Source organism: Salmo salar, chromosome ssa05 (genome assembly GCF_905237065.1).
Source record: "Salmo salar chromosome ssa05, Ssal_v3.1, whole genome shotgun sequence".
Classification (NCBI taxonomy): Eukaryota; Metazoa; Chordata; class Actinopteri; order Salmoniformes; family Salmonidae; genus Salmo; species Salmo salar.
In genome coordinates this window covers 42,494,843-42,520,513 of record NC_059446.1, presented here as the reverse complement: position 1 = coordinate 42,520,513, position 25,671 = coordinate 42,494,843, and the positions used below count along the sequence as shown (strand labels likewise).

The 25,671-nt window shown below is 41.7% G+C and overlaps 1 protein-coding gene across 3 annotated transcripts in view; it reads right to left on the bottom strand.

Annotated features, from left to right (window-relative positions):
• LOC106604936 (protein FAM13B) overlaps positions 1-24,413 on the bottom strand; it is a 75,353-nt gene extending 50,940 nt beyond the window's left edge. For 2 of the 3 annotated variants that reach the window (XM_014200084.2, XM_014200085.2), the window contains exons 1-6: positions 24,178-24,413; positions 8,279-8,440; positions 7,405-7,596; positions 4,510-4,722; positions 4,087-4,264; positions 3,320-3,461 (exon numbers count right to left, since the gene is read on the bottom strand). In XM_014200084.2, the coding sequence (XP_014055559.1) occupies positions 3,320-3,461; positions 4,087-4,264; positions 4,510-4,722; positions 7,405-7,555 (684 nt within the window). In that variant the 5' untranslated portion in view covers positions 7,556-7,596; positions 8,279-8,440; positions 24,178-24,413. Of the gene's footprint in view, positions 1-3,319; positions 3,462-4,086; positions 4,265-4,509; positions 4,723-7,404; positions 7,597-8,278; positions 8,441-11,466; positions 11,486-24,177 lie in introns of those variants that run through there. The other variant, XM_045718257.1, reaches the window with a different exon arrangement.
• Between the last annotated feature and the right edge of the window lie 1,258 nt (positions 24,414-25,671).

Below are 25,671 nucleotides of genomic sequence, written 5' to 3'. Positions count from 1 at the left end.
ATGTTTGCAAATTTATTACAAAAACAATATATGACAAGTATTCAGACCCTTAACTCAGTACATTTAAGTACAGGCTCTGGCTGGGCCACTCACAGACATTCAGAGACTTGTCCTGATCCACTCCTGCGTTGTCTTGGCTGTGTGGTTAGGATCATTGTCCTGTTGGAAGGTAAACTGTCACCCCAGTCTGAGGTCCTGAGCGCTCTGGAACAGGTTTTCATCAAGGATCTCTCTGTACTTTGCTCCGTTCATCTTTCCCTCGATCTTGACTAGTCTCCCAGCGCTGAAAAACATCCCGACAGTATGATGCTGCCACCACAATGCTTCACCATAGGGATGGTGCCAGGTTTCTTCCAGACGTGACACTCAAAATTCTGGCCAAAGTGTTCAATCTTGGTTTCATCAGACCAGAGAATCTTGTTTCTCATAGTCAGAGTCCTTTAGGTGCCTGGCCACTACCAAAAAGGCCTGATTGGTGGATTGCTGCAGAGCGTTGTCCTTCTGGATGATACTCCCATTGCCACAGAGGAACTCTGGAGCTATGGCAGAGTGACCATCGGGTTCTTGGTCAGCTCCCTTACCAAGGCCCTTCTCCCCAGATTGCTCAGTGTGGCCGGGCAGCCAGGTCTAGGAAGTCTTGGTGGTTCCAAACTTCTTCCATTTAAGAATGATGGAGGCCACTTTGTTCTTGGGGGTCTTTAATGCTTCAGAAATGTCCTTCACTGTACTTCCTTAGATCTGTGCCGACACAATCCTGTCTCGGAGCTCTACGGAAAATTCCTTTAATCTCATGGCTTGCACAGTCAACTGTGGGACCATATGCACACACACACACACACACACACACACACACACACACACACACACACACACACACACACACTTGTGTGCATTTCCAAATCATGTCCAATTATTTTAATTTACCACAGATGGACTCCAATCAAGCTGTAGACACATCAAGGATGGTCAATGGGAACAGGATGCACCTGAGCTCAATTTCGAGTCTCATAGCAAAGGGTCTGAATACCTATGTAAAGAAGGTATTTCATTTTTTAAATTTTATTAGTAAAAATGTCTATAAACATGTTTTAACTCTGTCATTATGGGGTATTGTGTGTAGATTGATGAGGGAAAAAATGAATACATTTTAGAATGAGGCTGTAATGTAACAAATTGTGGAAAAAGGGGAAGGGGTCTGAATACGTCCGAATGCACTGTCAATGCTCTCTTGGGTAAATAAATGAAACTAGCTCCAGTAGACAAATCATTTTGAGTGTGAACTATATAACTGTACTGTATTAAATGGACCGGAATTACGCACATTATTCAAACCATGATAAAGCAGGGAGAAAACATGCGATTCTGTTGCAGAGTTACAAGTATAGGCTAATGAATTTGATTTTAAAACATATTTTTGTATAGTTAGTAGGCTGATGCATATACAGCACCAGTTAAAAGTCTGGACACACTTACTCATTCCTTTATCTTTACTATGTTCTACATTGTAGAATAATAGTGAAGACATCAAAACTATGAAAATAAATTAAGATTCATGTAGTAACCAAAAAGAGTTGAATCAAAATGTATTTAATATTTGAAATTCTTCAAAGTAGCCACCCTTTACCTTGATGACACTCTTGGAATTCTCTCAACCAGCTCAACAAGGTAATCATCTGGAATACATTTCAATTAACAGGTGTACCTTGTTAAAAGTGAATTTGTGGAATTTCTTTCCTTCTAAATGCATTTGAGCCAATCAGTTGTGGTGTGACAAGGTAGGGGCTGACAAGGTAAAAGAGATCAGACCATCATTACCTTAAGACATGAAGGTCAGTCAATCCGGAACATTTTAGGAACTTGGAAAGTTTCTTCAAGTGCAGTCGCAAAAACCATCAAGCGCTATGATGAAACTGGCTCTCATGAGGGCCAATAGAGAGAAGGAAGACCCAGAGTTACCTCTGCTGCAGAGGATAAGGTCATTAGAGTTACCAGCCAAAATAAATGCTTCAGAGTAAAAGTAACAGACATCAACTGTTCAGAGGAGACTGCCTGAATCAGGCTTTCATGGTCGGATTTCAGCAAAGAAACCACTACTAAAGAACACCAATAAGAAGAGGAGACTTGGCTGGGCCAAGAAACACAAGCAATGGATATTAGACCGGTGGAAATCTGTCCTTTGGTCTGATGAGTCAAATTTGAGACGTAGAGTAGGTGAATGGATGATCTCTGCATGTGTGGTTCCCACCGTGAAGCATGGAGGTGGTGTTGTGATGGTGCTTTGTTGGTGACACGGTTGTGATTTATTTAGAATTCAAGGCACACTTAACCAGCATGGCTAACACATTCTGCAGCGATACGCCATCCCATCTGGTTTGCACTTAGTTGGACTATCATTTGTTTTTCAACAGGACAATGACCCAACATCTCCAGACTGTGTAAGGGCTATTTGACCAAGGAGGAGAGTGAAGGAGTGCTGCATCAGATGACCTGGCCTCCACAATCACCCGACCTCAACCCAACTGACATGGTTTGGGATGAGTTGGACCGCAGAGTGAAGTAAAAACAGCCAAGTGCTCAGTATATGTGGGAACTCCTTCAAGCCTGTTGGAAAAGCATTCCATGTGAAGCTGGTTGAGAGACTGCCAATAGTGTGCAAAGCTGTCAAGACAAAGGGTGGCTACTTTGAAGAATCTAAAACACAGTTGAAGTCGGAAGTTTACATACACCTTAGCCAAATACATTTAAAATCAGTTTCACAATTCCTGACATTTAATCCTAGTAAAGATTCCCTGTTTGAGGTCAATTATGATCACCACTTTATTTTAAGAATGTGACATGTGGGAATAATAGTAGAGTGCATGATTTGCCCCAAATTTGAAACTATGCTTGGGGTCATTGTCCATTTGGAAGACCCACACATATGAAATGTGAAATCTGACTGGCTCAGCTAGCAAGTTTATACTAGCTTTCAAGCACATTGACAATCTTGAGAAATACTGCTTGTTGAAGTATAAAACTCCTTTGCTAGATGTAAAATGGCACGACTAAGATTTCTTCACCCCCCAAAAAATGTACAGAATTGTTTTAGCTTTGAATTAATCTGACTGATTAGAGGCAGAAATTGGGTTCGACAGATGATGTAACCTAGGTAATATTTTTCAAATGTTATGACAACACGTTGTGGCCAAACTACTTCTGATCTATCCCAATACTGTTTGCGAAATACAAGATAGATCAGCCCAGGCAGAATCAACGTGCTGACGCAAGACAATGGCCCAGAATAGAACATCTCTAGAGGGGAGAATAGGAGTGTCCTTACCTGTTCATTGATGGAGCTGTAGTCGGTGGTGGAAACATCATCGTCCTCCGAGTCAAAGAACTCCTCCTGATTCTCCAGCAGCTCCGCCAGGATGCGGCTAACTGACTCCTGCTCCTTCAGATCCTCCACGTCCGTGTCTAAACTAAGGATAGAAGATATGACCTCAGATCAGCTGTTATCATAAACACACATCTGTGTCGGAACTACAATATACAGACAAGAAACGACCTTAGATCAGCTTTTATCACTACCATCCCACCTTACAATAAACTTAATGATGCAATGAGTGACTAACTTTAGTTTGAGTAATCTGACTCCACATCAGATGACTAAGAACTGGTGCTAGTAAGTACACAAAGATCAAATATTCATATTCAATAATTAGACTGGCATTGACAGAACAGCTGTTGTCTCCCTTAAGTCAACAGAACACGGCTGTTTTCAGAGCATTGGCCACAGACGCTCTCGTCTAGAAGATGCTCTTACTATTATTACACAATGCAACCCCTCACGTGGCTGCATACATGTCTAAGCTTGATCACCAGGGTGTGTTATATATTTCATGATATAAATGAACATGTTGCCAAATATAATTTCTGTTCTATAAGCACTTATACAGCACCATCTCCTGTGAGAATTCCAGCAACGTGAGATTGCCATTATGCAGGCATGTACACGTAAAAAAAACTGAACGCCAAGTACAAGTACTAAAGGCCTGTGGAGGTATGGGTGTATGGATAGGCGAGGTGCTGTGTTGTTGGCCTTACTGGAAGATGTCTGGTCCGAATACCGCGGCGAGGGCGCCGACGCTCCAGCTTTCCTCCTGGAGCGAGGCTACGCTGGACAGGAAGCGGCACAGGAAACGCAGCAGGCTGTAGTTAACCTGAGGCAGCTGCTGGAGGAAGTACTTCATGTTGCGGGCGAGCTCTTCCTCGCTGCTGTAGTCTGGACAACACACAACAGGGGATTGGAGATAGATGGTGCCAAGGGAAAGACGTAAGAGAGTCAGATGAGGAGAGAAGGTGGAAAAAGATGGAGAAGGATGATGAAGAGAGAAGGAATTATGCGCAGCGCCTGTATAGGGGGTACAGGTCAGACAAACAGAAACCGAGGAGGAGGATGAAGAGGTAGAAGACTGAAGAGAAGGAGAATAATAATTATGAAAATGAGGATGACTAAGATAAACGTACCTTGGTAGAGCTGCAGGATGTGGGACTGCATGCCTGCAGGGATGATGGGCTCTGGGAGCTCCTGCAGGAAGAGACGCAGCAGGCTGACGGCAGAGGCCAGGTCAGCCTCCTTCTCCAGGTCCACCTCCTCCCCAGAGTCATAGCGCTGCCGTAGCCACTCCACCCGCTCCGCGTTACCGTTGACTAGGAACAGCCCCTCCAAATCCAGACGCCCTGAGAGCAACAGAGACAAAGAGGACAGCAGTCAATCACTTGCTCTGTCTGCTAAACAGTTATATATGAATGACTCCTCTTTGTGAGCATAGACTGTGAATACATCTTTCACTTTGAGTAGAACGGCTACATGAATTTTTCAAACAGATTCCACACTGATTTTAGTACATTAATAAACTGATCAAGTTGAAGGCCTAATTTCTCAAATGGGTCAAATTTGACCATTTCCCAGATTTGTTCAGTTGTACTATAATTTGTGCAGTTGTACTAACAGCTCAATCACAGGGCATATTACATGTAAGGGAGGAAGGAATGTTATTTTACCCACAATAGATGCGGTAAAAGCAACCAAAAATGGAATTGCCATGGAAACGCGTGGGGGGGAAAGGGCCATGGGGGAATGATCCCAAGTCTCCTCATTGAAATTAGCCTACATTTAGGCTATTGTTTATTTCACATTAGGTTGAGGTAAAAATCAGAGTATAATGCTTGTATGGATGTCAACCCCAACACATGTTCATGTCACCACAGTTAAAAACGACTGACTACCACCACCTATCTCTGTATGCTAGCTATGCTAACCAGCTTATACGAAAGGGAGTTTGCATTTAGCGGTCACTTCCTCTAAACCTGAAAAGGAACAACTTATAAATGTTGTGCAGCTAAAACAGCCAAATAGGATATACAAGTAACCACATTGTGGGCCTGTTACAATACATAAATCATGACGGATTTGAGGAATATCCACTTTGTTAGATCAGATTTGTTGAATGTGTGCCAATGTGGTCTGCATTCCATTGACTTCTTTACCACATCTATCCCATTCAATGTGCGTTGGTTGGTTGTGCAAGTGGCTTCCTGTTTCCAGATGCATCGGGGGGGGGTGATACTATACACAAGGAAGTCTCTCAACCAGGAAGAAGAGCACACCATCATTACACTGTCATGTCATTCCACAACTCTGGTTTGTTTCACCACAGAGAATGAGGAGATCTGCAACTGGGATTTGTTCAAAGTGAGCTGCCTGGTTAAGGAAAACAGTGGGTGGGCGGTAGCTGTAAGGCAGAACACCCTGGTACGTGCCATGACCTTCCCCCCCTTCCCTCCATGCCCACCCTAACCCCACTGGGGCTACAGCAGCAGCTCGCTGGCCTGGGCCCCTGCTGCAGCTTACAGAGGTCTCATTAAGTCACAATTATGGCATCCCGTTCTGAGTGCAAACAGACAGATTAAAGTATTTTCAATGCCTGATTAACTTCTGGACTGCACAATTATCATTAATATGGCAGCAGGGGAATGAAAGGAGGTGTGTTTGGGGGGGTGTAGTGTATTACATAACCACCCAATGTCTGCTTGATGTCACATTCAGTTGACTGGAGATAAATCAAGTTGAAACGAATGAGGAAGTGAAAATCCCTGTCATTGTAAGAAGAACTAAATAGATGTTTATGCCTCTGGAGTTGCAGCTTATGCCTGTGTTGGATTGACTAGCTCTTTTTCCCCCTGCACCCAAACTTTCAGTAGAAAGGAGTCTAAAATGTTACGCAACGGAGAAAGCACATCTTTTTGATCGCAGTGCATTTAGAGTTCAGCTTATCAAAGAGAGGATCTCTCCAAACAACATATTTGGTTTATCGTGATGCAAGAAGTAGTCTTGGTTGACTGCAACTGTTCTTTTCGGCTCGTCTTAAGCCACGTTCACTTGTTCAGCTTTTTTATTTTATTTAAAACTAAGCAAGAACTAATTCTTACTTACAATGACGGCCTACCCAGGCCAAACCCTAACGACGCCGGGCCAGTTGTGCGATGCCCTATGGGACTCCCAATCACGTCCGGTTGTGATACAGCCTGGAATCGAACCAGGGTCTGTAGTGAGGCCTCTAGCACTGAGATGCAGTGGCTTAGACTGCTGCGCCACGCGGGAGCCCTAGGCCAGGGGTGTGAAAACTGTCTCAAGGGCCACGTCGGGATTTCGAAATTCACAGACTTATTTGTCAGTCAAAATCAATTTGTCAGTCAAAATCAAGTTGCAACCCAGAAAAAGAGCAGTTATTTGAAAATATAGGTCCATTACTACATACTTCCTATCTAGTTTTAGACATTCCATTGTGGCCTGGAATAGAAAAATGTTATACATGTACCAAAAATAATTACCCCCCCTAACCCCCAAAATATATTTTTATGCCCATGGGCCGTGGTTTGCACACCCGTGGGCTAGGCTACATGGAACATGAACAGATTTTTTACAAATAATAAAAACGCACACAATCATTTAATCTCTCTCTATATATATCTATAATCTCTGCTTTGATGTAAAACAAGTAGAAGCATCTCCAGTGGGGGTTCATACAAGAAACTGAAATTATGACAGGTAAAAGGTAATCTCTCTCTAAAGTACCTGGAGGAGTTGTCAAAACAAGCCACAACGATATAAAGCAAGACACAGTGGAAGAATAATGGGATTTACTGAGCACGTAAAAAGATACTAAGGTAAATGTGATGCTCAAAGAGGTGAATCATTTGCCAGAGAGAGAGTGCGTGTATTTTTTAGGTCCCATTCATGCAGCTCTCCTGTGTCGCACTCGGTAGATATTTACAAACACTAAATAAGTTATTGGACAAGGTAGTGGCCTTCCGTTTGTTGCCTAAGGAATACCTCTGCAGTGTGTATGTGCCACTCACCATGTTCCTCGATGTACTCTACGATGTGCCTGACCAGTAGGGGGACCTCCTGGCCTGGCTGTCCGCTCTGCTGCACCACATCTAGGGGAACCCCAAAAACCCTGGCTGGTGTCAGGGAGTCGCTGGGGGAAGTAGAGAGGCTCTTCCTCATCGCTTCCACAGCCGAGCTGTTTCCGAAGGTCTGGACACCCGCTACCGCCAAACCACACCGAGGAGAGACAGAAAGGCAGATTCACAGGCTGTGCTCTCCATCCGACATACATATACACACACAGAGAGGACGGCGGGGCAGGTCCCAGCATTATACAGATGAAATCTGACAAAATCTGACAAATCTGATCGGGCCCCGTCTGACCCTCCCTCCCTGTGCAGCTATCAGGCACAGTTAGCTCGGAGCCAGAGGGTTATGTAAGTATAGTGAGAGTCAACCGCAAGTGTGTCTGACAGCCATCAGAACAGGCATGTTCACAATGTTAACAGGAGCAGGTGCCTGGGCTTGGAGCGTTTGAGCGCTAGCTACGCTACATTTCAGTGACAGACTTCAATGATCTGTGCCCTATTAAACAAACACACACTGACCAGGCTAGCGGACCTTTCTAAAGATCGGCTCTGCTACAGGTCAGCCAGGGGCATATTAGGCTGTGAAAACAAATACCAATCCATCCAGACACCAATTACTGACTGTAGTTTTTTTTTTAAATCACAGGAGTGTGTTGTTGGCTATGTTGGAATGATTCACACTCCAAATGGCTTGCCATTTATTATAGTAAACATGTTCAGGACCAACATATTACATCAATGTTAAATGTACAGAAACGGATTCAATTTTTAGGCTGCAATTTGACCTGTGTGTTGTTTTTGTTGATGTACTCACCGTTTAGCACTTAAAACACCCAGTAGTTCACCTTATCTTCAGCACCACTCACTAGTAGTGAATCAAATGGTCATCTATGGCTGCTTCAGGCTATGGCAAAAGATGAGCCTGTAGTTCCTCATTGACAGACCGCGAATCCTGATCAGGACTTCAGTAGCTAAGCTGCAGGGGAGAAAGGAACAAAAGTGTTGGAAAGAAGTTGCTTGCTTAGGTTCTGAAACTACAAGGCCACAATGACCACTTAATTGCCAAGAGCTGATCCACATTAAAAACAACAAAACATGATTATTATAGGGCCTAACGAGTGGCGCAGTGGTCTAAGGCACTGCATTTGCTAGCTGTGCCACTTGAGACCCTGGTTCGAGTCCAGGCTCTACTGCGACCGGGAGACCCATGGGGTGGCGCACCGGGGCAGCTCTAGCAGGGCAGAATAACAGCACCAGGGCAGCTCTAGCAGGGCAGAAATTTGATGAACTGACTTGTTGGAAAGGTGGCATCGTATGACAGTGCCACGTTGAAAGTCACTGAGCTCTTCAGTAAGTCCATTCTACTGCCAATGTTGATCTATGGAGATTGCCACGCAATGTGCTCCATTATATACGCCTGTCTGCAACGAATGTGGCTGAAATAGCCGAATCCACTAATTTGAAGGGGTGTCCACATACACTATACAGTCGTGGCCAAAAGTTTTGAGAATGGAAATTAATATTTGTCACAAAGTTTGCTGCTTCAGTGTCTTTAGATATTTTTGTCAGATGTTACTATGGAATACTGAAGTATAATTACAAGCATTTCATGAGTGTCAAAGGCTTTTATTGACAATTACATGAAGTTGAAGCAAAGAGTCAATATTTGCAGCGTTGACCTTTCTTTTTCAAGACCTCTGCAATCCGCCCTGGCATGCTGTCAATTAACTTCTGGGCCACATCCTGACTGATGGCAGCCCATTCTTGCATAATCAATGTTTGGACTTTGTCAGAATTTGTGGGTTTTTGTTTGTCCACCTGCTTCTTGAGGATTGACCACAAGTTCTCAATGGGATTAAGGTCTGGGGAGTTTCCTGGCCATGGACCCAAAATCATGCGAGCCACTTTGTTATCACTTTTTCCTTATGGCAAGGTGCTCCATCATGCTGGAAAAGGCATTGTTCGTCACCAAACTGTTCCTGGATGGTTGGGAGAAGTTGCTCTCGGAGGATGTGTTGGTACCATTCTTTATTCATGGCTGTGTTCTTAGGAAAATTGTGAGTGAGCCCACTCTCTTGGCTGAGAAGCAACCCCACACATGAATGGTCTCAGGATAATTTATTGTTGGCATGACACAGGACTGATGGTAGCGCTCACCTTGTCTTCTACGGACAAGCTTTTTTCCGGATACCCCAAACAATCGGAAAGGGGATTCATCAGAGAAAATGACTTTACCCCAGTCCTCAGCAGTCCAATCCATGTACCTTTTGCAGAATATCAGTCTGTCCCTGATGTTTTTCCTGGAGAGATGTGGCTTCTTTGCTGCCCTTCTTGACACCAGGCCATCCTCCAAAAGTCTTCGCATCACTGTGCGTGCATATGCACTCACACCTGCCTGCTGCCATTCCTGAGCAAGCTCTGTACTGGTGGTGCCCCGATCCCGCAGCTGAATCTACTTTAGGAGACGGTCCTGGCGCTTGCTGGACTTTCTTGGGCACCCTGAAGCCTTTTTCACAACAATTGAACAGCTCTCCTTGAATTTCTTTATGATCCGATAAACGGTTGATTTAGGTGCAATCTTACTGGCAGCAATATCCTTGCCTTTGAAGCCCTCTTTGTGTAAAGCAATGATGACGGCACGTGTTTCCTTGCAGGTAACCATGGTTGACAGAGGAAGAACAATGATTTCAAGCACCACCCTCCTTTTGAAACTTCCAGTCTGTTATTAAATCAGCATGACAGAGTGATCTCCAGCCTTGTCCTCGTCAACACTCACACCTGTGTTAATGAGAGAATCACTGACATGATGTCAGCTGGTGCTTTTGTGGCAGGGCTGAAATGCAGTGGAAATGTTTTTTTGAGATTCAGATCATTTCCATGGCAAACTTTACAATTAATTGCATTTCATCTGATCACTCTTCATAACATTATGGAGTATATGCAAATTGCCATCATACAAACTGAGGCAGCAGACTTTGTGAAAATATATATTTGTGTCATTCAAAACTTTTGGCCACAACTGTACATACAAAATTATGTTGAGCAATGTGGAACTTCGATAAGGCAGTATAAAACTGCAATACATATTGTATCGGCCCCTAAATATCATAATATTTTGTGAGGTCCCTGGCAATTCCCAGCCCTATACAATACATGAAGATATTCAAATGATCCCACAAAGCTTACAGTGTTGGCATGCTAGAGAATACCTTAATACAGATGTTTCATCTAGAAGCTATCCACATGCATGTGGTGTGAGAGCCATGACAGCTATGTTAGAGCCCAGTGGTGCAAGAATTCTTCCAAATTAGGCTAGTGTAAGCTAGATGGTGGAACTGGAAGCTGTGCTTACTGGCCTGTCATGGCCTCCCAAACAAGTCCACCAGCTCAGGAATCATGAAGAAAAACAAAGCTGCGATAACTAACAGGCTGCCAATGCCTGTTGGCTAAGTAAGGGAGTTGCCTTCTCAAGGGAGAGAGTGGGGTGTTAAAATATTAACAGACTAGGCTGTACTTATGAATGGTGCGTCGTTAAGTGCACTGTGCAGTGATATCTTTATAAGACAGATCTATGAGGCATAAATTAGGCTAGCTTCACACGTTTAAAAAGAAAAGTTTCAAAGCAAAAGTTTATATCTCAATATCATAATTTCTGGGTAACAATTAAGTACCTTACTATGATCAATTTAAAACAAAGTGGTCAAAAAAACAAAAATTGCCTATTAGCAAAGGTTTAGAACTCTTATTAGTCTTATTGACAGCACTAATTTACCACCTGGTGATGTCACTAGGCAGGCCAAAACTCCAGACTAAAAAGGAATTATCTGCATTTCAAAATTGTACAGTATTATTCCAACTGCATAGTGTGGAAATGTATATAAAACATAGAAGAAAAAATTATGTATTCAGGTTGATGACTGCACTGGGCCTTTAAGAAACAAATGAAGTCCCCACTCCCAGCTCGAGAGTCACACTGCTTCATGGTGTGACGGTCATTCTCACCTTCCAAAGGGATGCGATTAGACGTCATGCTAGTCAATTTTCCGTGTTCTGACCCAGGCTGCACCATTCCTGTGCACACGCCCACCTAAATCAGAGGATTGTTTCAAATTTATCTCACTATGAAAATGGAATTTCCTTTCATGGAGTCAGTCCTTGCCATCCACCATGTTCCGCAACAAATGACCTACATTCAATATGAAAGTCATTTCTACAAGATGACGATGAATCGCCTGCCCCTGGCCTCTTTTTGGTAGAAATCTCAAAGAAGCCCTCTTGTTCTGTACATGAAACTAGTGCAGCTCCTCAATTACTTTGCATCCCTCTTGAAAGGGCTCTTTTGTGCTCATCAGAAGCCCTAGTTCTACTGTCTTACCAACCACTTAATTTCACTGCCTTGTTGAGTGTCTGCATCCCAAAATACCACACTACTCCCTATGTAGTGCACTACTTTTGATCAGGGACTATAGGGTTGTGCACTATATAAGGTGCGATTTGGGATGCACCCTTTGTCACCAGCCTCTGAAGCTATGGTTTGGCCACTCAATGTGGTCTTTTTACATCATACCATTTCCAGTACCATCTCCAATAAGCATGGTCTTCTTAATCAGATTGCTTTTAATTAGGCGAGGGTCACAGACAGACTTGATATAATAGGAAGATGGGCGCAATGTGTACAGACCAGGGACAAAATGTTCCCAAATCCCCCTGTACTTGGCTTTCATGGACAGAATGGGCCAGTCCATCTTAATCCCACATATCATGCGTGACAACCTTTTCATCCACAATGTCAGCCATTGTTAGGGGGAGGAGAGGAGGCCAGACAGAACAGAACAGTCAGGCAATGAGGTGGTGCATTGTTTCTGTCCAGTTCTGCATTTCATTTGCCAAGCCTAGCAGCAGTCGTCTCACTTATGCTTTGCTTTTCAAAAATTAAAACATCACCAATGCTAATGACATATCTGCAATTGAAAAAAAAAAAAAAAGAAGCTATTTCCTAAATCTTTCCACTTCATCTGCATAAATCCTGGGAGTTTGAAAGGTTATGGTTATTGGAGAAGCTTGCATGACTCCATTGGGACTTGAGTTCCCTTACATTACTCTGAAAGAGAGGTCTGCGAAGGACTGATTTACTCATCAACCTTCCGCCTGCACCCCCCGGCTTACTGTCCTACTCCCACCCGCTACCGCAAGAACTGGTCCTGAACCCAACCACAGTCCCACAATGTTAATTTAGACATGTGAAGCAGCTCACTTGGCAGCAATGTTCACAGCCATTTTGTGCCGTACAGGCAATATTAAAATGTGCAAAAATAACCTACCGAATACAGTGCCAAGAAAAAGTATGTGAACCCTTTGGAAATACCTGGATTTCTGAATAAATTGGTCATAAAATTTGATTGGATCTTCAACTAGGTCACAACAATAGTCAAACACAGTTTGCTTAAACTAAACACAAACAATGATACGTTTTCATGTCTTTATAGAACACACCGTGTAAACATTCACAGTGCAGGGTGGGGAAAGTATGGGGTTGAGGTCAGGACTGACTGGGCAACTCCAGAAGGCGTATTTTCTTCTGCTGAAGCCATTCTGTTGATTTATTTCTGTGTTTTGGGTCGTTGTCCTGTTGCATCACCCAACTTCTGTTGAGCTTCAATTGACGGACAGAAAGCCTAACATTCTCCTGAAAAATGTCTTGATAAACTTGGGAATTAATTTTTCCGTCAATGATAGCAAGCTGTCCAGGCCCTGTGGCAGCCCCAAACCATGATGCTCCCTCCACCATACTTTACAGTTGGGATGAGGTTTTGACGTTGGTGTGCTGTGCCTTTTTCTCTCTCCACACAGTGTTGTGTGTTCCTTCCAAAACAACTCAACTGTAGTTACATCTGTCAACAGAATAATTTGCCAGTAGCGCTGTGGAAAATCCAGGTGCACTTTTGCAAACTTCCGACGTGTAGCATTGTTGTTTTTTTTGACAGCAGTGTCTTCTTTTACATTTACATTACATTTTAGTAATTTAGCAGACGCTCTTATCCAGAACGACTTACAGTAGTGAATGCATACATTTCATGCATTTTTTTTTTTGTACTGGCCCCCCGTGGGAATCGAACCCACAACCCTGGTGTTGCACACACCATGCTGGCGTTGCAAACACCATGCTCTACCAACCGAGCCACAGGGAAGCCAAGTTCATTTCTTTTGTGGTGTCCTCCCATGAACACCATTCTTGTTTAGTGTTTTACGTATGGTAGACTCGTCAGAGATGTTAGCATGTTCCAGATATTTCTGTAAGTCTTTAGCTGACACTATCGGATTCTTCTTAAGCTCATTGAGCATTCTGCGCTGTGCTCTTGCAGTCATCTTTGCAGGACGGCCACTCCTAGGGAAAGTAGCAACAGTGCTGAACTTTCTCCATTTATAGACAATTTGTCTTACCGTGGACTTCTGAACATCAAGGCTTTTAGAGATACTTTTGTAACCCTCCAGCTTTATGCAAGTCAACAATTCTTAATCTTAGGTCTTCTGAGATCTCTTTTGTTCGAGGCATGGTTCACATCAGGCAATGCTTCTTGTGAATAGCAAACTCAAATTTTGTGAGTGTTTTTCATAGGGCAAGGCAGCTCTAACCAACATCTCCAATCTTGTCTCAATGATTGGACTCCAGGTTAGCTGACTCCAATTAGCTTTTGGAGTAGTCATTAGCCTAGGTGTTCACATACTTTTCCCAACCTACACTGTGAATGTTTATATGAAGTATTCAATATAGACAAGAAAAATGCAATAATGTGTGTGTTATTAGTTTAAGCACACTGTGTCTATTGTTGTGATTTAGATGAAGATCAGATAAAATTTGATGACCAATTTACGCAGAAATCCAGGTAATTCCAAAGTGTTCACATAATTTAACCTACAGTGGCAAGAAAAAGTAACATTTGTTTTCCCAACAGTTTATCTTCGATTGTTGAGTTGCGACTGTCAGTGAAAATACAATCATCCATTTGGTATTTGCAGTGCGCTCAGCTCAAATTGCGTGCCTTTCGGTAGGTTATGTGATTTTAAACAATTCACAGCTTTTTTACCTTTTAAAGAAGCTAAATTATCCTCTGTGGCCAAATCATGCTTTCTGGTGTATTAGCCTATTTTGAAAGATTTTATTTATGTATAGACCGGAGTAAGCTAATTAAGCTATATAATTTTGACAATTTAATAACATTAACACAGAAAAAAATAAAACGCAACATGCAGCAATTTAAGATGTTACTGAATTACAGATAAGGAAATCAGTCAATTGAAATAAATAAATTAGGCCCTAATCTATGGATTTCGCATGACTGGGAATACAGATATGCATCTGTTGGTCACAGATACCTTACAACAACAAAAATTAGGGTTGTGGATCAGAAAACCAGTCAGTATCTGGTGTGACCACCATTTGCCTCATGCAGCACAACACATCTCCTTCACATAGGGTTGATTGTGGCCGTTGTAATGTCCCATGCCTCTTCTATGGCTGTGCGAAGTTTCTGGATATTGGCGGGAACTGGAACACTGTCGTACATGTCGACCCAGAGCATCCCAAACATGCTTAAATGGTGACATGTCTGGTGAGTATGCAGGCCATAGTAGAACTGGATCATTTTCAGCTTCCAGGAATTGTGTACGGATCCTTGCGACGAGGGGCCGTGCATTATCATGCTGAAACATGAGGTGATGGCGGTGGATAAGTGGCACAACAATGGGCCTCAGGATCTCACAAGGTATCTCTGTGATGGTTTCTCACAGTTTGTGCAGAAATTCGTCAGTTATGCAATCCAGTTTCATCAGCTGTCTGGGTGGCTGGTCTCAGACAATCCCGCAGTTGAAGAAGCCAGATGTGGAGGTCCTGGTCTGGCGTGGTTACACGTGGTCGGAGGTTGAGACCGGTTGGACGTATTGTGCCAGATTCTCTAAAAAGGACATTGGCGGCAGCTTATGGTAAAGAAATTAAACATTCAATTCTCTGGCAACATCTCTAGTGGACATTCCTGCAGTAAGAATACCAATCGCATGCTTCCTCAAAACTTGAGACATCCGTGGCATGGTGTTGTGTGACAACTGCATATTTTAGAGTGGCCTTTGATTGTCCTCAGCACAAGGTGTACCTGTGTAATGATCATGCTGTTTAATATGCTACACCTGTCAGGTGGATGGATTATCTTAGCAAAGGAGAAATGCTCACCAACAGGAATGTAAACAAATTTGTACACAACATTTGAGAGAAAAAAGCTGTGTGTGTGTGTGTGTGTATGGAACATTTCCGGGATCTTTTATTTCAGCTCATGAAACCAACACTTTACTTGTTGTGTTCATATTTTTGTTCAGTATACTTTGGGGAAAGCTTAGCTTCCTCTAGCCTTATGGACTCACCTCCTATGTATTCCATCTTTAAAATTGTTCATCGGAATTTGGTAAGAATGACACGCCGTTGCATCCGAGTTGCATGTTCTGTTAAGATGAATTACCATAAACTAAATGAGATTTCTCATTCTGAGAACCGTGGGTGGACGCCCTAATCAGGTTACACAACCAATACATTATGGGTCCAGTAACTTTCTTAAAATGTTTGGTAAGTTTTAATGCTGACTGTCAAGTTTCTGTCACCACATTTTCCTAACAGAAACCCTGCAATCTAGTAAACTATAGCCTAATCATATTTATTAAGTACATTTCCTTGGAAAGAACTGCCCCATGCATAGGCAGCCTACTCTCTTTCATTGAGACCAGACATACGAGGTGTACTTGATCTTGTATGCCCAACTAGGGGAGGAGAAGTAGGCTACTTAACTTGATGCAGAGAATTGAGAGTGTGAATGCGACAAATGTTTTTTATTTAATTTTTATAGAGCGTTTTGGTGGCAATGTGTTGAAAGCAAGTAGAAAGCTCAATGGAGACTATGTATTCCAACTACAAACACACAAGTAATTGACTTTCACCTCGACAGACTTTCTATTGTAGGGCTGAGGTGACTGCCTCACCTAACCTCTAAAGGCGTCCGCATGCTTCCCATCCAAAACAGTTCGGAACAGTTTGTGTGTATATTACGACAACATTTTGGTCTTCGGCAAAGGGGTTTTTCAGCTGATCGTGGATACTACATTTTTTCGAAGCAAGCTGAAATTCATTAGCCGAAGGTCATTGGTTAACAGTAGGGATTCTTCAATTAATGAATTTTTTATTCAACCTTTATTTAACTAGGCAAGCCAATTAAGAACAAATTCTTATTTACAATGACAGCCTACCCTGGCCAAACCCTAGGGTGCTTCAATGAGTTTTCATGCAAATTTTTTCACCTGCGAAATACTGCACCAAACATCTAAGAGGTAAAATTGCATGACTAAGCAAAAACGGCAAAATTAATGACAGATTTCTTGAGTTATCTTAGATTAATTCTGACTATTTTGAGGGAGTGTATACTGGCTACAGCGTCTCAAGATGGAAAAAAGGTACTATTGACGCTTTTCTCTCGTTTTTCAAGCGAATGTCTTAGGGAGTATGCGAGCACACTCGTTCAGTTAGGTGCCAGCCAAAATGAAGCATCTGGAAGCCTTAACTGGCACTGCCAAGTAACGATAACAGGAGAGGTTGATATATTGACAGCACTGAGAAACAGATTTCACAACAGGGCAGTCTGATATTGACTGGAGGGAAGAGAGGAAAAGGATATAGGCTAGGAGCAGACAAGAGACAACGTCTGCAGAGTCAACACTACCTCTGAGTTGACCCTAATGCTAGTCCTGAGATTGAACTCATTGACCTGAACTCATTGACCTGAACTATTCGCCAATAGCCTATTTTCTAATTGAGTACTAATAATATGGGTAGAAAGGAGAAAATAGGGGGTAGTAGTAGGGGATGCTGTGCTACTCTTGCCTTTGACACAGCAGTTGCCTGAGCATCCCATGTGACTGATTCCTTAATAACTAGATCTTTAGGGGACAGGAATGAGAAGGGCTTGTTATTTAACCCAGAGGCCAGGGTGGCAGAGAGAAAAAGGTAATAGTTCTCTCAGTAAATCAGCACCTATTCATAAGTTACAGTTTACAGCACTGATGTAGCCTAAATTTATACAGGGTGCCAACTTATTGTTCTGTAGATAACATACTAAGTTTATATATTGAACAGATAATCAGTTACGACCCAGGTGTGAAATGTCTCAGTCACAATGCCATTTTACTGTCTGAGCATGGGCAGACCGAACCATTTATTGTGCATTTGCATACATTTTCCATCTTGGATACTGATGTCGGCTGTCTGAAGGCTTGAGGTGTGGGTGTAGGCTTGAAATGCCTGCAACTCAGCCGAGTTGGCCCTCTTGCCTTAGACAATGACATTCTGATTATGGATTTAGCGTTGACTTTATCACCTCTGTACCAGCGCAAAACAAAAATCCTTTGCTTTGTTGCAAGGAACAGTCCTTCACCATTATCAAAAGATTGTTATGTGTGGGGTGGGGATAAACAGACCTAGTTGATGGGGGTGAGTAATGGATGCTAATGAGAGTTGATATTTGAGAGCTATGAATAGAGGCAATGAATAACTAATGCATTGCTTAGCACATAGCAACGTCTTATAAACAACAGGTCAAAAGAGAGAAATTCTTGTAAAACTATAATTAGCCTTACCTTGCCTGAGCCTACTACAACCAAGACAATGAAAAAGAATGCACATCAGAATGACTTTGCAAACTGAAGCTCCCTCCTTTGCCGCTCAAAGGAAGTAACAACTGATTTATAACGAGGGTAGTGCCTCACTGAGACATGAGTCATCGTGACAAAAACCTCACTGGGCAGATCAAAGACTTGAATGTTACAATGGAGGAAGACAGGTTTGTGTCATCAATGTTGTGAGGCCCATTGTTTAGCAATAACCAAGAAGAGCAAAGCTTCAGAACGTTGGAAAACTTCACTTACATGTTAATTTCAAGCAAAGCACCTGCTATATTTGTAGGTGTAAATCATTTTAATGCCATCTTAACTGGCTGTATAATATATCCATTACTACAGCCCTACTAATATCCAACTTGAAGAATGTATTTTCTGTACTATAAATATTTAGCTAGCTAGTTGCCCATTGTTTGCTGGTTGGATGGGCAGCTAAGCAGGTTGGTATTGCATTGCTAGCCAGCATTGGAGATCGACAAACAAAGCAAAACGTTTTATGCCGGCTAGATAACACTGCTTTCAACCTTACCTACAAGGGTTATGATACAAATGTCTTATTCAAAAATAGTTAGCAAACTAGCTAGCTTACAGTCTTTGGGTTGCTTGAATGTCATCACATTCAAAATGCTCAACAGCTAGCAGCAGCTTGATCCAGTCCTAGCCTCCAGAAATACACTGCAGTGGAGAGTAATCAAAGCAAAGTTCTTGGTATCTCCCCGGCCAAAAAATAAATAATCTTAGTCAACCAAAAGTAGTCAGTTTGACCGCAGTGCATTTAGAGTTATATAGCAGCACCCACCTGTAGCACGCGCTCCAGCAGGTATATCTCACTGGTCACCCCAAAAGCCAATTCCTCCTTCGACCGCCTCTCCTTCCAGTTCTCTGCTGCCAAAGACTGGAACGAACTACAAAAATCTCTGAAACACTTATCTCCCTCACTAGCTTTAAGCACCAGCTGTCAGAGCAGCTCACAGATCACTGCACCTGTACATACCCCATCTATAGTTTAGCCCAAACAACTACCTCTTCCCCTACTGTATTTATTTATTTAGCTCCTTTGCACCCCATTATTTCTACTTTGCACTTTCTTCCACTGCAAATCTAGTTTTACTTGTTATATTGTATGTACTTCACCACCATGGCCTTTTTTTGCCTTTACCCCCCTTCTCTCACCTCATTTGCTCACATTGTATATAGACTTATTTTTCTACTGTATTATTGACTGCATGTTTGTTTTACTCCATGTGTAACTCTGTTGTTGTATGTGTCAAACTGCTTTGCTTTATCTTGGCCAGGTCGCAATTGTAAATGAGATCTTGTTCAACTTGCCTACCTGGTTAAATAAAAGGTGAAAAAAAAAAAAAAAGATTACAAAAGAGTTCAGCTTATCAAAGAGAGGATCTCTCCAAACAACATATTTGGTTTATCATAGCCTAGTGGCTAGAGTGTTGGACTAGTAACCGAAAGGTTCCAAGTTCAAATCCGAGCTGACAAGGTACAAATCTGTCGTTCTGCCCCTGAACAAGGCAGTTAACCCACTGTTCCTAGGCCGTCATTGAAAATAAGAATTTGTTCTTAACGGACTTGCCTAGTTAAATAAAGGTAAAATAAAATTAATTATCGTGATGCAAGAAGTAGTCTTGGTTGACTGCAACTGTTTTTTTCTGCTCGTCCTAAACCACGCTCACTTGTTCGGCTTTTAAAAAAATAAATAGGTTTTAACCTTTATTTAACTAGGAAAGTCAGTTAAGAACAAATTCTTATTGACAATGATGGCCTACCCCAGTCAAACCCTAACACGGACGACGCTGGGCCAATTGTGCGCCACCCCTATAGGAACTCCCAATCACTGCCGGTTGTGACACAGCCTGGAATCGAACCAGGGTCTGTAGTGATGCCTCTAGCACTGAGATGCAGTGCTTTAGACCGCTGCACCACTCTGAAAAAAAAAACATGTAGGCTGCTGAGCTTGTCTGATGCTTTAAGCACTGCTATTAAAAATGAAGACAAATTACTAAAGAGGGCGCCAGAGATCAATAGGCTAGCCAGAAGGGGGAAGAAAAAAAATATATATATATGTTCCCAACCCTCCTCCCACTGCTAGCCTTCGCAGATTCTGCCATTAAGCTCCTGAAGTTGCTGGTAATAGGCTACACCATGGGTCAGCAACCTTTTCAATATGGAGTGCCACGTTATCGTACCATTTCTACTGATCTGCATGCCAGTTATGATTTTCATATGCACATTTGTGGCACAATTTAAAATGTATAAAGTCTTCATATCTCAAAATCAATGTCATGTTAATCAAAATTATATCTAAATAAAAATGATACAAATCTAAAAAGTAGCTTTTATTGCCAACATGTAAAAATTGCCTAAATAAAGCCAACAGATAAAAACATTGCAGCCCATAGGTAGAAAATATCCTGATAAAAATAAATATCCTATAAAATCACAATGGCTAAGCATGACTTGTCTGTAACGAACTTGCAAAATTGTATCAACTCTTAACTTGGTCCGGTGCTAGCAAATTTGCAACACTGTATAAAAAAAAAATTCTCTCAAGGGTGTCCTGTCCCAGTGAGCTCTAGACAGACATACACTGCTGTAAGCCATTTTGTGCAGGGGATAACAAGTAATCAGGTAGGCCTATTTTATGATGTTTCCGTCTGATCAGAGCATGACATATTTTTCCCCTTTCATGCTGAGTGGTAATCAATAGGGAGAGAGCTCGAAAGATTACATTGATGAACTATTATCATTCTAAATGGATGTAAAAACAGACTGTTTACTTGCCGTTCGAGGTGAAGAAAAAAGTTACTTTGAAAAGCTCCAGTGATGGTGAATTAAGACAAATCAGAAAGAGTATTAGATCCCCAAATGGGCATATTTATAGGCCTACATTTGCAGGCCTACATTTGCACGCACTCCAGGTAGACTAGTCCTACTGGTAAACTAGTCCTACTTCTAGACTAGTCCTACTTCTATATGCGTAATCAGGTGTGTCCTTACTCACGATTGACAGGAGCGCTCCAAACAAAAGACAATGAATAAATTGACAACTCTTAAATGGAAATAAATAAACTAAAACTTAGTGTAGCCTAGGTTGTGCGCTCTGCAAACAACGGGTCCACTCCTACAATAACAACAGTAAGACTATAGAAAACAGGGTTTTCTGAAAATACTTAAGCAATTTAATGCGGCACTAAAATGAATGCATTTCAATGAGAAATTCCTTTTTCTTTACCCTTTGTGGGTGGAGCCGAATCTGTTGCTAGCGTAGTAATTTTCCATATGAAGGATTTTAAACTAATTTCCTGAATTGACGAAACATTTCAATTGAATTCTCCCCTAAGAGTATCCAAGAAGCATTGGGTCGGGTGCCAAATAGGAGACTTTACACCCAAGCTCATTTGGACCCTATCAGTCCAGAAAGTTTGCATTGCTGTGCTTCCTACGTCCTCTGACCTTGAGTGCGTACATACAGTGGGAAACTGATCTTGTGCCTTCAACTCCACTGCTCTCTCCACTCAATCAACAGGAAAACAAACTCAGCTCAATATAGCCTTTGGCAGACGGTGCTTCACCAGAGCATGTTAATCTTGTGCTTACAAACCACTCCCCTGCCTACAGACATTAGATAATATCAAATATTACATCAGGTTCTAACATTTCACTCATAAGGATATACAATAATAAAAAACGTATTTCATCGGTCTAGTTATCACATGACAAGATATAGGAACATTTTTCACTCAATAAAAACTGATAGAGATTCACAAGACAGGCAAAAACAGTTATGTAGAGGGGATAATTCATACTGGTGCACCAACTGTCTCAGAACTGCCCAATGTCCATCTAAGCTGCCAGGGATGGCGATGGAAAGGAGAGCCTAATCCAACACCAGGAGGAGAGCTCACCAAGCAGAGAAATCCCCTGGCCTGATGGACAGCTGGTTTAGGCTGTGGTAATCTGAACAGACACACATTCAGCAGGTTTAAAGGGCAGGACACCTCTGCTGCAAGCATCCGATCACAAGATAGACCTGTACCCCATAGTGGGGCCTAGGTCTATCTTGTGATCGGATTCTTACTGGATATAGGCATAGGCCTACCCAGGGGCTCCAAGAAGCCAAGTTATTCTAGCGCCCGCCTTTTTCTGTTTAGAGAACCTCTGGGGTTAGCCCGGTTCGTTTCATTCTGCTGCGAACACATCGGTTTCTGGCCTTTTGGATGTCCTGTCCTAGGCTCATCTGACCAGATTTGGTTATGCTTGGCCCGTTTGCGTCACAAAACAATCCTCTAGCAACAACAATCTCACATGGCAGGAGGCTGTGCACTCGAGTGACTTTATTTTCCCTTTCCTGACATTCCCTCAAATGCTAAGGTACCATTAAAAGCTTGCCTGCAGATAAAACTCATTAACTATCTGTCTGACATAGAAGTAATTGAAGAGGAGATGACATTCAGTAACATAGCAGGCAGTTAAACATTCTGGTATTCATTTTAAAACAATAAAAGTTACTCATTCATAACCAAAATCCAAAAGATTAGGCCTAAATGTAATACTGTAGTTTGTAGAATCTAAGTCAATAGCACCAGCGTGGACATGGCCTAGTTATAGCTTTCCATCATCAGAGCATCACTGCTGCTGACCTTTGGATCCCACACATTTGCAGTACTTCACAATCTCAAGCTGGTGTTAGCTTTATTGAGGTGGGCCATTTTCATTCAGCTTGGCATTGATTACTCCGAATAAAATGGAATTGCAGAGGACAATGCATTTTAATCACAATATTATTGTTGGATGAGGGAGACTTGTGTTGCTTTCGCATTGCAGACTATTCTTAGAGATCATTCCATCATATTTCAGGAATCCACCATGCAATAAATAAGCTTGGTGTTTTTCTTTAGAGACTGTGTCAAAAGTTAATCAGATGTCTAAAGAAAACAGCCAAATTAAAAACTCAATCACACATAAAAAAAGTGTCAACCCAGAACATGAAAAGCATAAAAAATAGCATGCAACTGTGGCATCCTGTTGATGGTGACCACAGAATATGATAACAAGCTAGCTAGTTAAATAACATGCATTACTAGATGAACAGTCAGCACCTTTGTGTGTGAATTTTATATTTATTTTTTATTCGGATAATTTAAAAAAATAAAACAGTTGTGGATTGTTCTCCATCCATCCATCCTCTCCTGATTCAGACTATACCAATTTCATGGCATCCTTGTTTCAATAGCTACTGACGAGAGAAAACCGAATATCCAATATAACCGAATAGCCAATATAAAACAAACTTAAAATTACCTACCAGCTCTCTAAAAAGTCGGGTAAACAATACTAAAGATGTTTTATAACGTATAACTAGCTTTATTCCTGTGGCTGTGTGTGTCTAAAATTTCAAGCAGCTAAAGGACCAACCTCACAGACAACCGTCATTCTATTCAACGTTCTGGCTTGTAAAGGAAGGAACATTTATACGGTTTTGTAGCTATTCATTTCAGGCTGTTTACATAACATAGTATGTATTACAGTCTGATTAATCAGACTAGTCAATTCAGTGTGCAACGTTTACTAAATTGCAATAGAAAAATAAACTATTGAGTAAGCATTTGTGAGAAAACGAAAACTGTGGTCATGTCGAACATTCGTATTAGCTAACACGAAACCGAAATTAAACCAATCTCTGGCAGGATTGACGGTGGAAAGCTAGCTAGCTTTCGGGTTAGCATATACTAAATGTTAGCAGGCTAACTGGCAGAAGCTGCTTTTCACCTTGTTAACGTTAGCTAGCATCAAAATCTTGGCAATGGGTTAAATGAAAAAAAATGAACATCGCTAGTAGACGTTGTAGCACATTCATACCCATCAGCCTGCGGATGTGACTACAGAATAATGCAATTATTTAGTCAAACAAAAACACCTGTACAAATAATTAGGAAATGTTAGCATGCTAACAATGTTAGCTAAACTGGGGAGCAAATGTTGTGAACCTACCAGATTAAATCCAACAGGAACGGAGAGCAATGACCATCAATTATCGTTTTGAGTTTTTAATTGAGGTCTTAACGGACGACAAATTTGATAAAAATGAAACAGATATTAGCAAAACAAACAATTGATAACATAGCTAGCTATTTGAAAACAATTCGGTTCCCGTTTGTTGAAATTCAGATACCGTGTGTAGCTCGTTGCTATAACGTCTCAGCTCACACCCACAAGAGATGAAGCTGCCAAATTTTTGTCCCCGCCTCTCCCATTGCTCGGGGTTGTATTCATTGGGCACCAAACTAAATCAAACATACTAAAACATGGAGGGCTTTTATGGAATTGTCCAATAAATATCGCTTGTTTTCGTGTTCCGTCAAAAAATGTTTTAAACGTTTTGCTACGTTGTGTTCTAATGAATACCACCACAAAAGCAAGTGGAAAACTTCCTCATCGCATCTCACATCTCTAGAAGCAAGAATGTCAGATACAGTAGCAGTTTATGATATAGCATATGATATAATCGCTAGCTACATGTTGCCATTACATATTTTGAAGACACAGTCACAGTGCAGACAGTTAGATGTTTCATTAGAAATGTTTTCAAGGTAAAATTGCACAAATTAATACAAGTGGTTTACAAACAATCTTCCATGTGAATAAATACTCAAGTATCACCTTGTCTATACAATCGCAGCAGTTCACAAATCATGTTGATGAAATTAAAACATATGGCTTTAAAATAATGACTAAAACATACATAGCATGAACATGTAGGCCACTGTCACTCCACCTTTGTCACTCCACCTTTGGGCTAAATTATTTGACTTTTCAGACTGTTCCAACCTGAATATCGTGGATAAATTTATTCGAAATTATTTAAAATGTTCAAACAAAGATTACTTTATCTGATGCGATGCATCTTGGATTTGAAATTTGGGACTGTCCATAATGATCGGAAAGAGTTTGTGCGCCATCTACTGGGAGAAATACTACAGATTGTTTTTGCTGTTGAGGCTCTTGCTCAATAACAAGGATGTGATGTGATTTGATAGCTAGAACGAGCTATGGCTCAAAGCAGCCAAATAAACGTTTTTTGTCAGACATTCACGTTTGCCATATAGAGTTCAAATATCTAGCCAATACATTTTCAACTGAATAACACTGCGTGTAAAGAGCTTGTCAGAACTGTAACGATTTTACACTTTCGTAAGTACAAACTAGTAGTAGTCATTGCTCTTGCTCGAGAGTACAAATTCTGGATGATTCGATACGTCATCGTCTCACTGGCTCGTTCTCTGGAGAGCTCTCATTGGCTATTGCTGATCGCCGTTCTCAAATCTTGCTGTTGCATATCTCACACTACAAGAGCGTTGCTGATTTTGTGCGGGAAAAAATCAAGCATGTTTGAAAATATCGGGATCCCTGTGACTGCTCAAAGACTGGATCGAAAGCTCTCCGATGGCGTCTCTTTGACCCGCTCACATTTAACGATCGTCGATG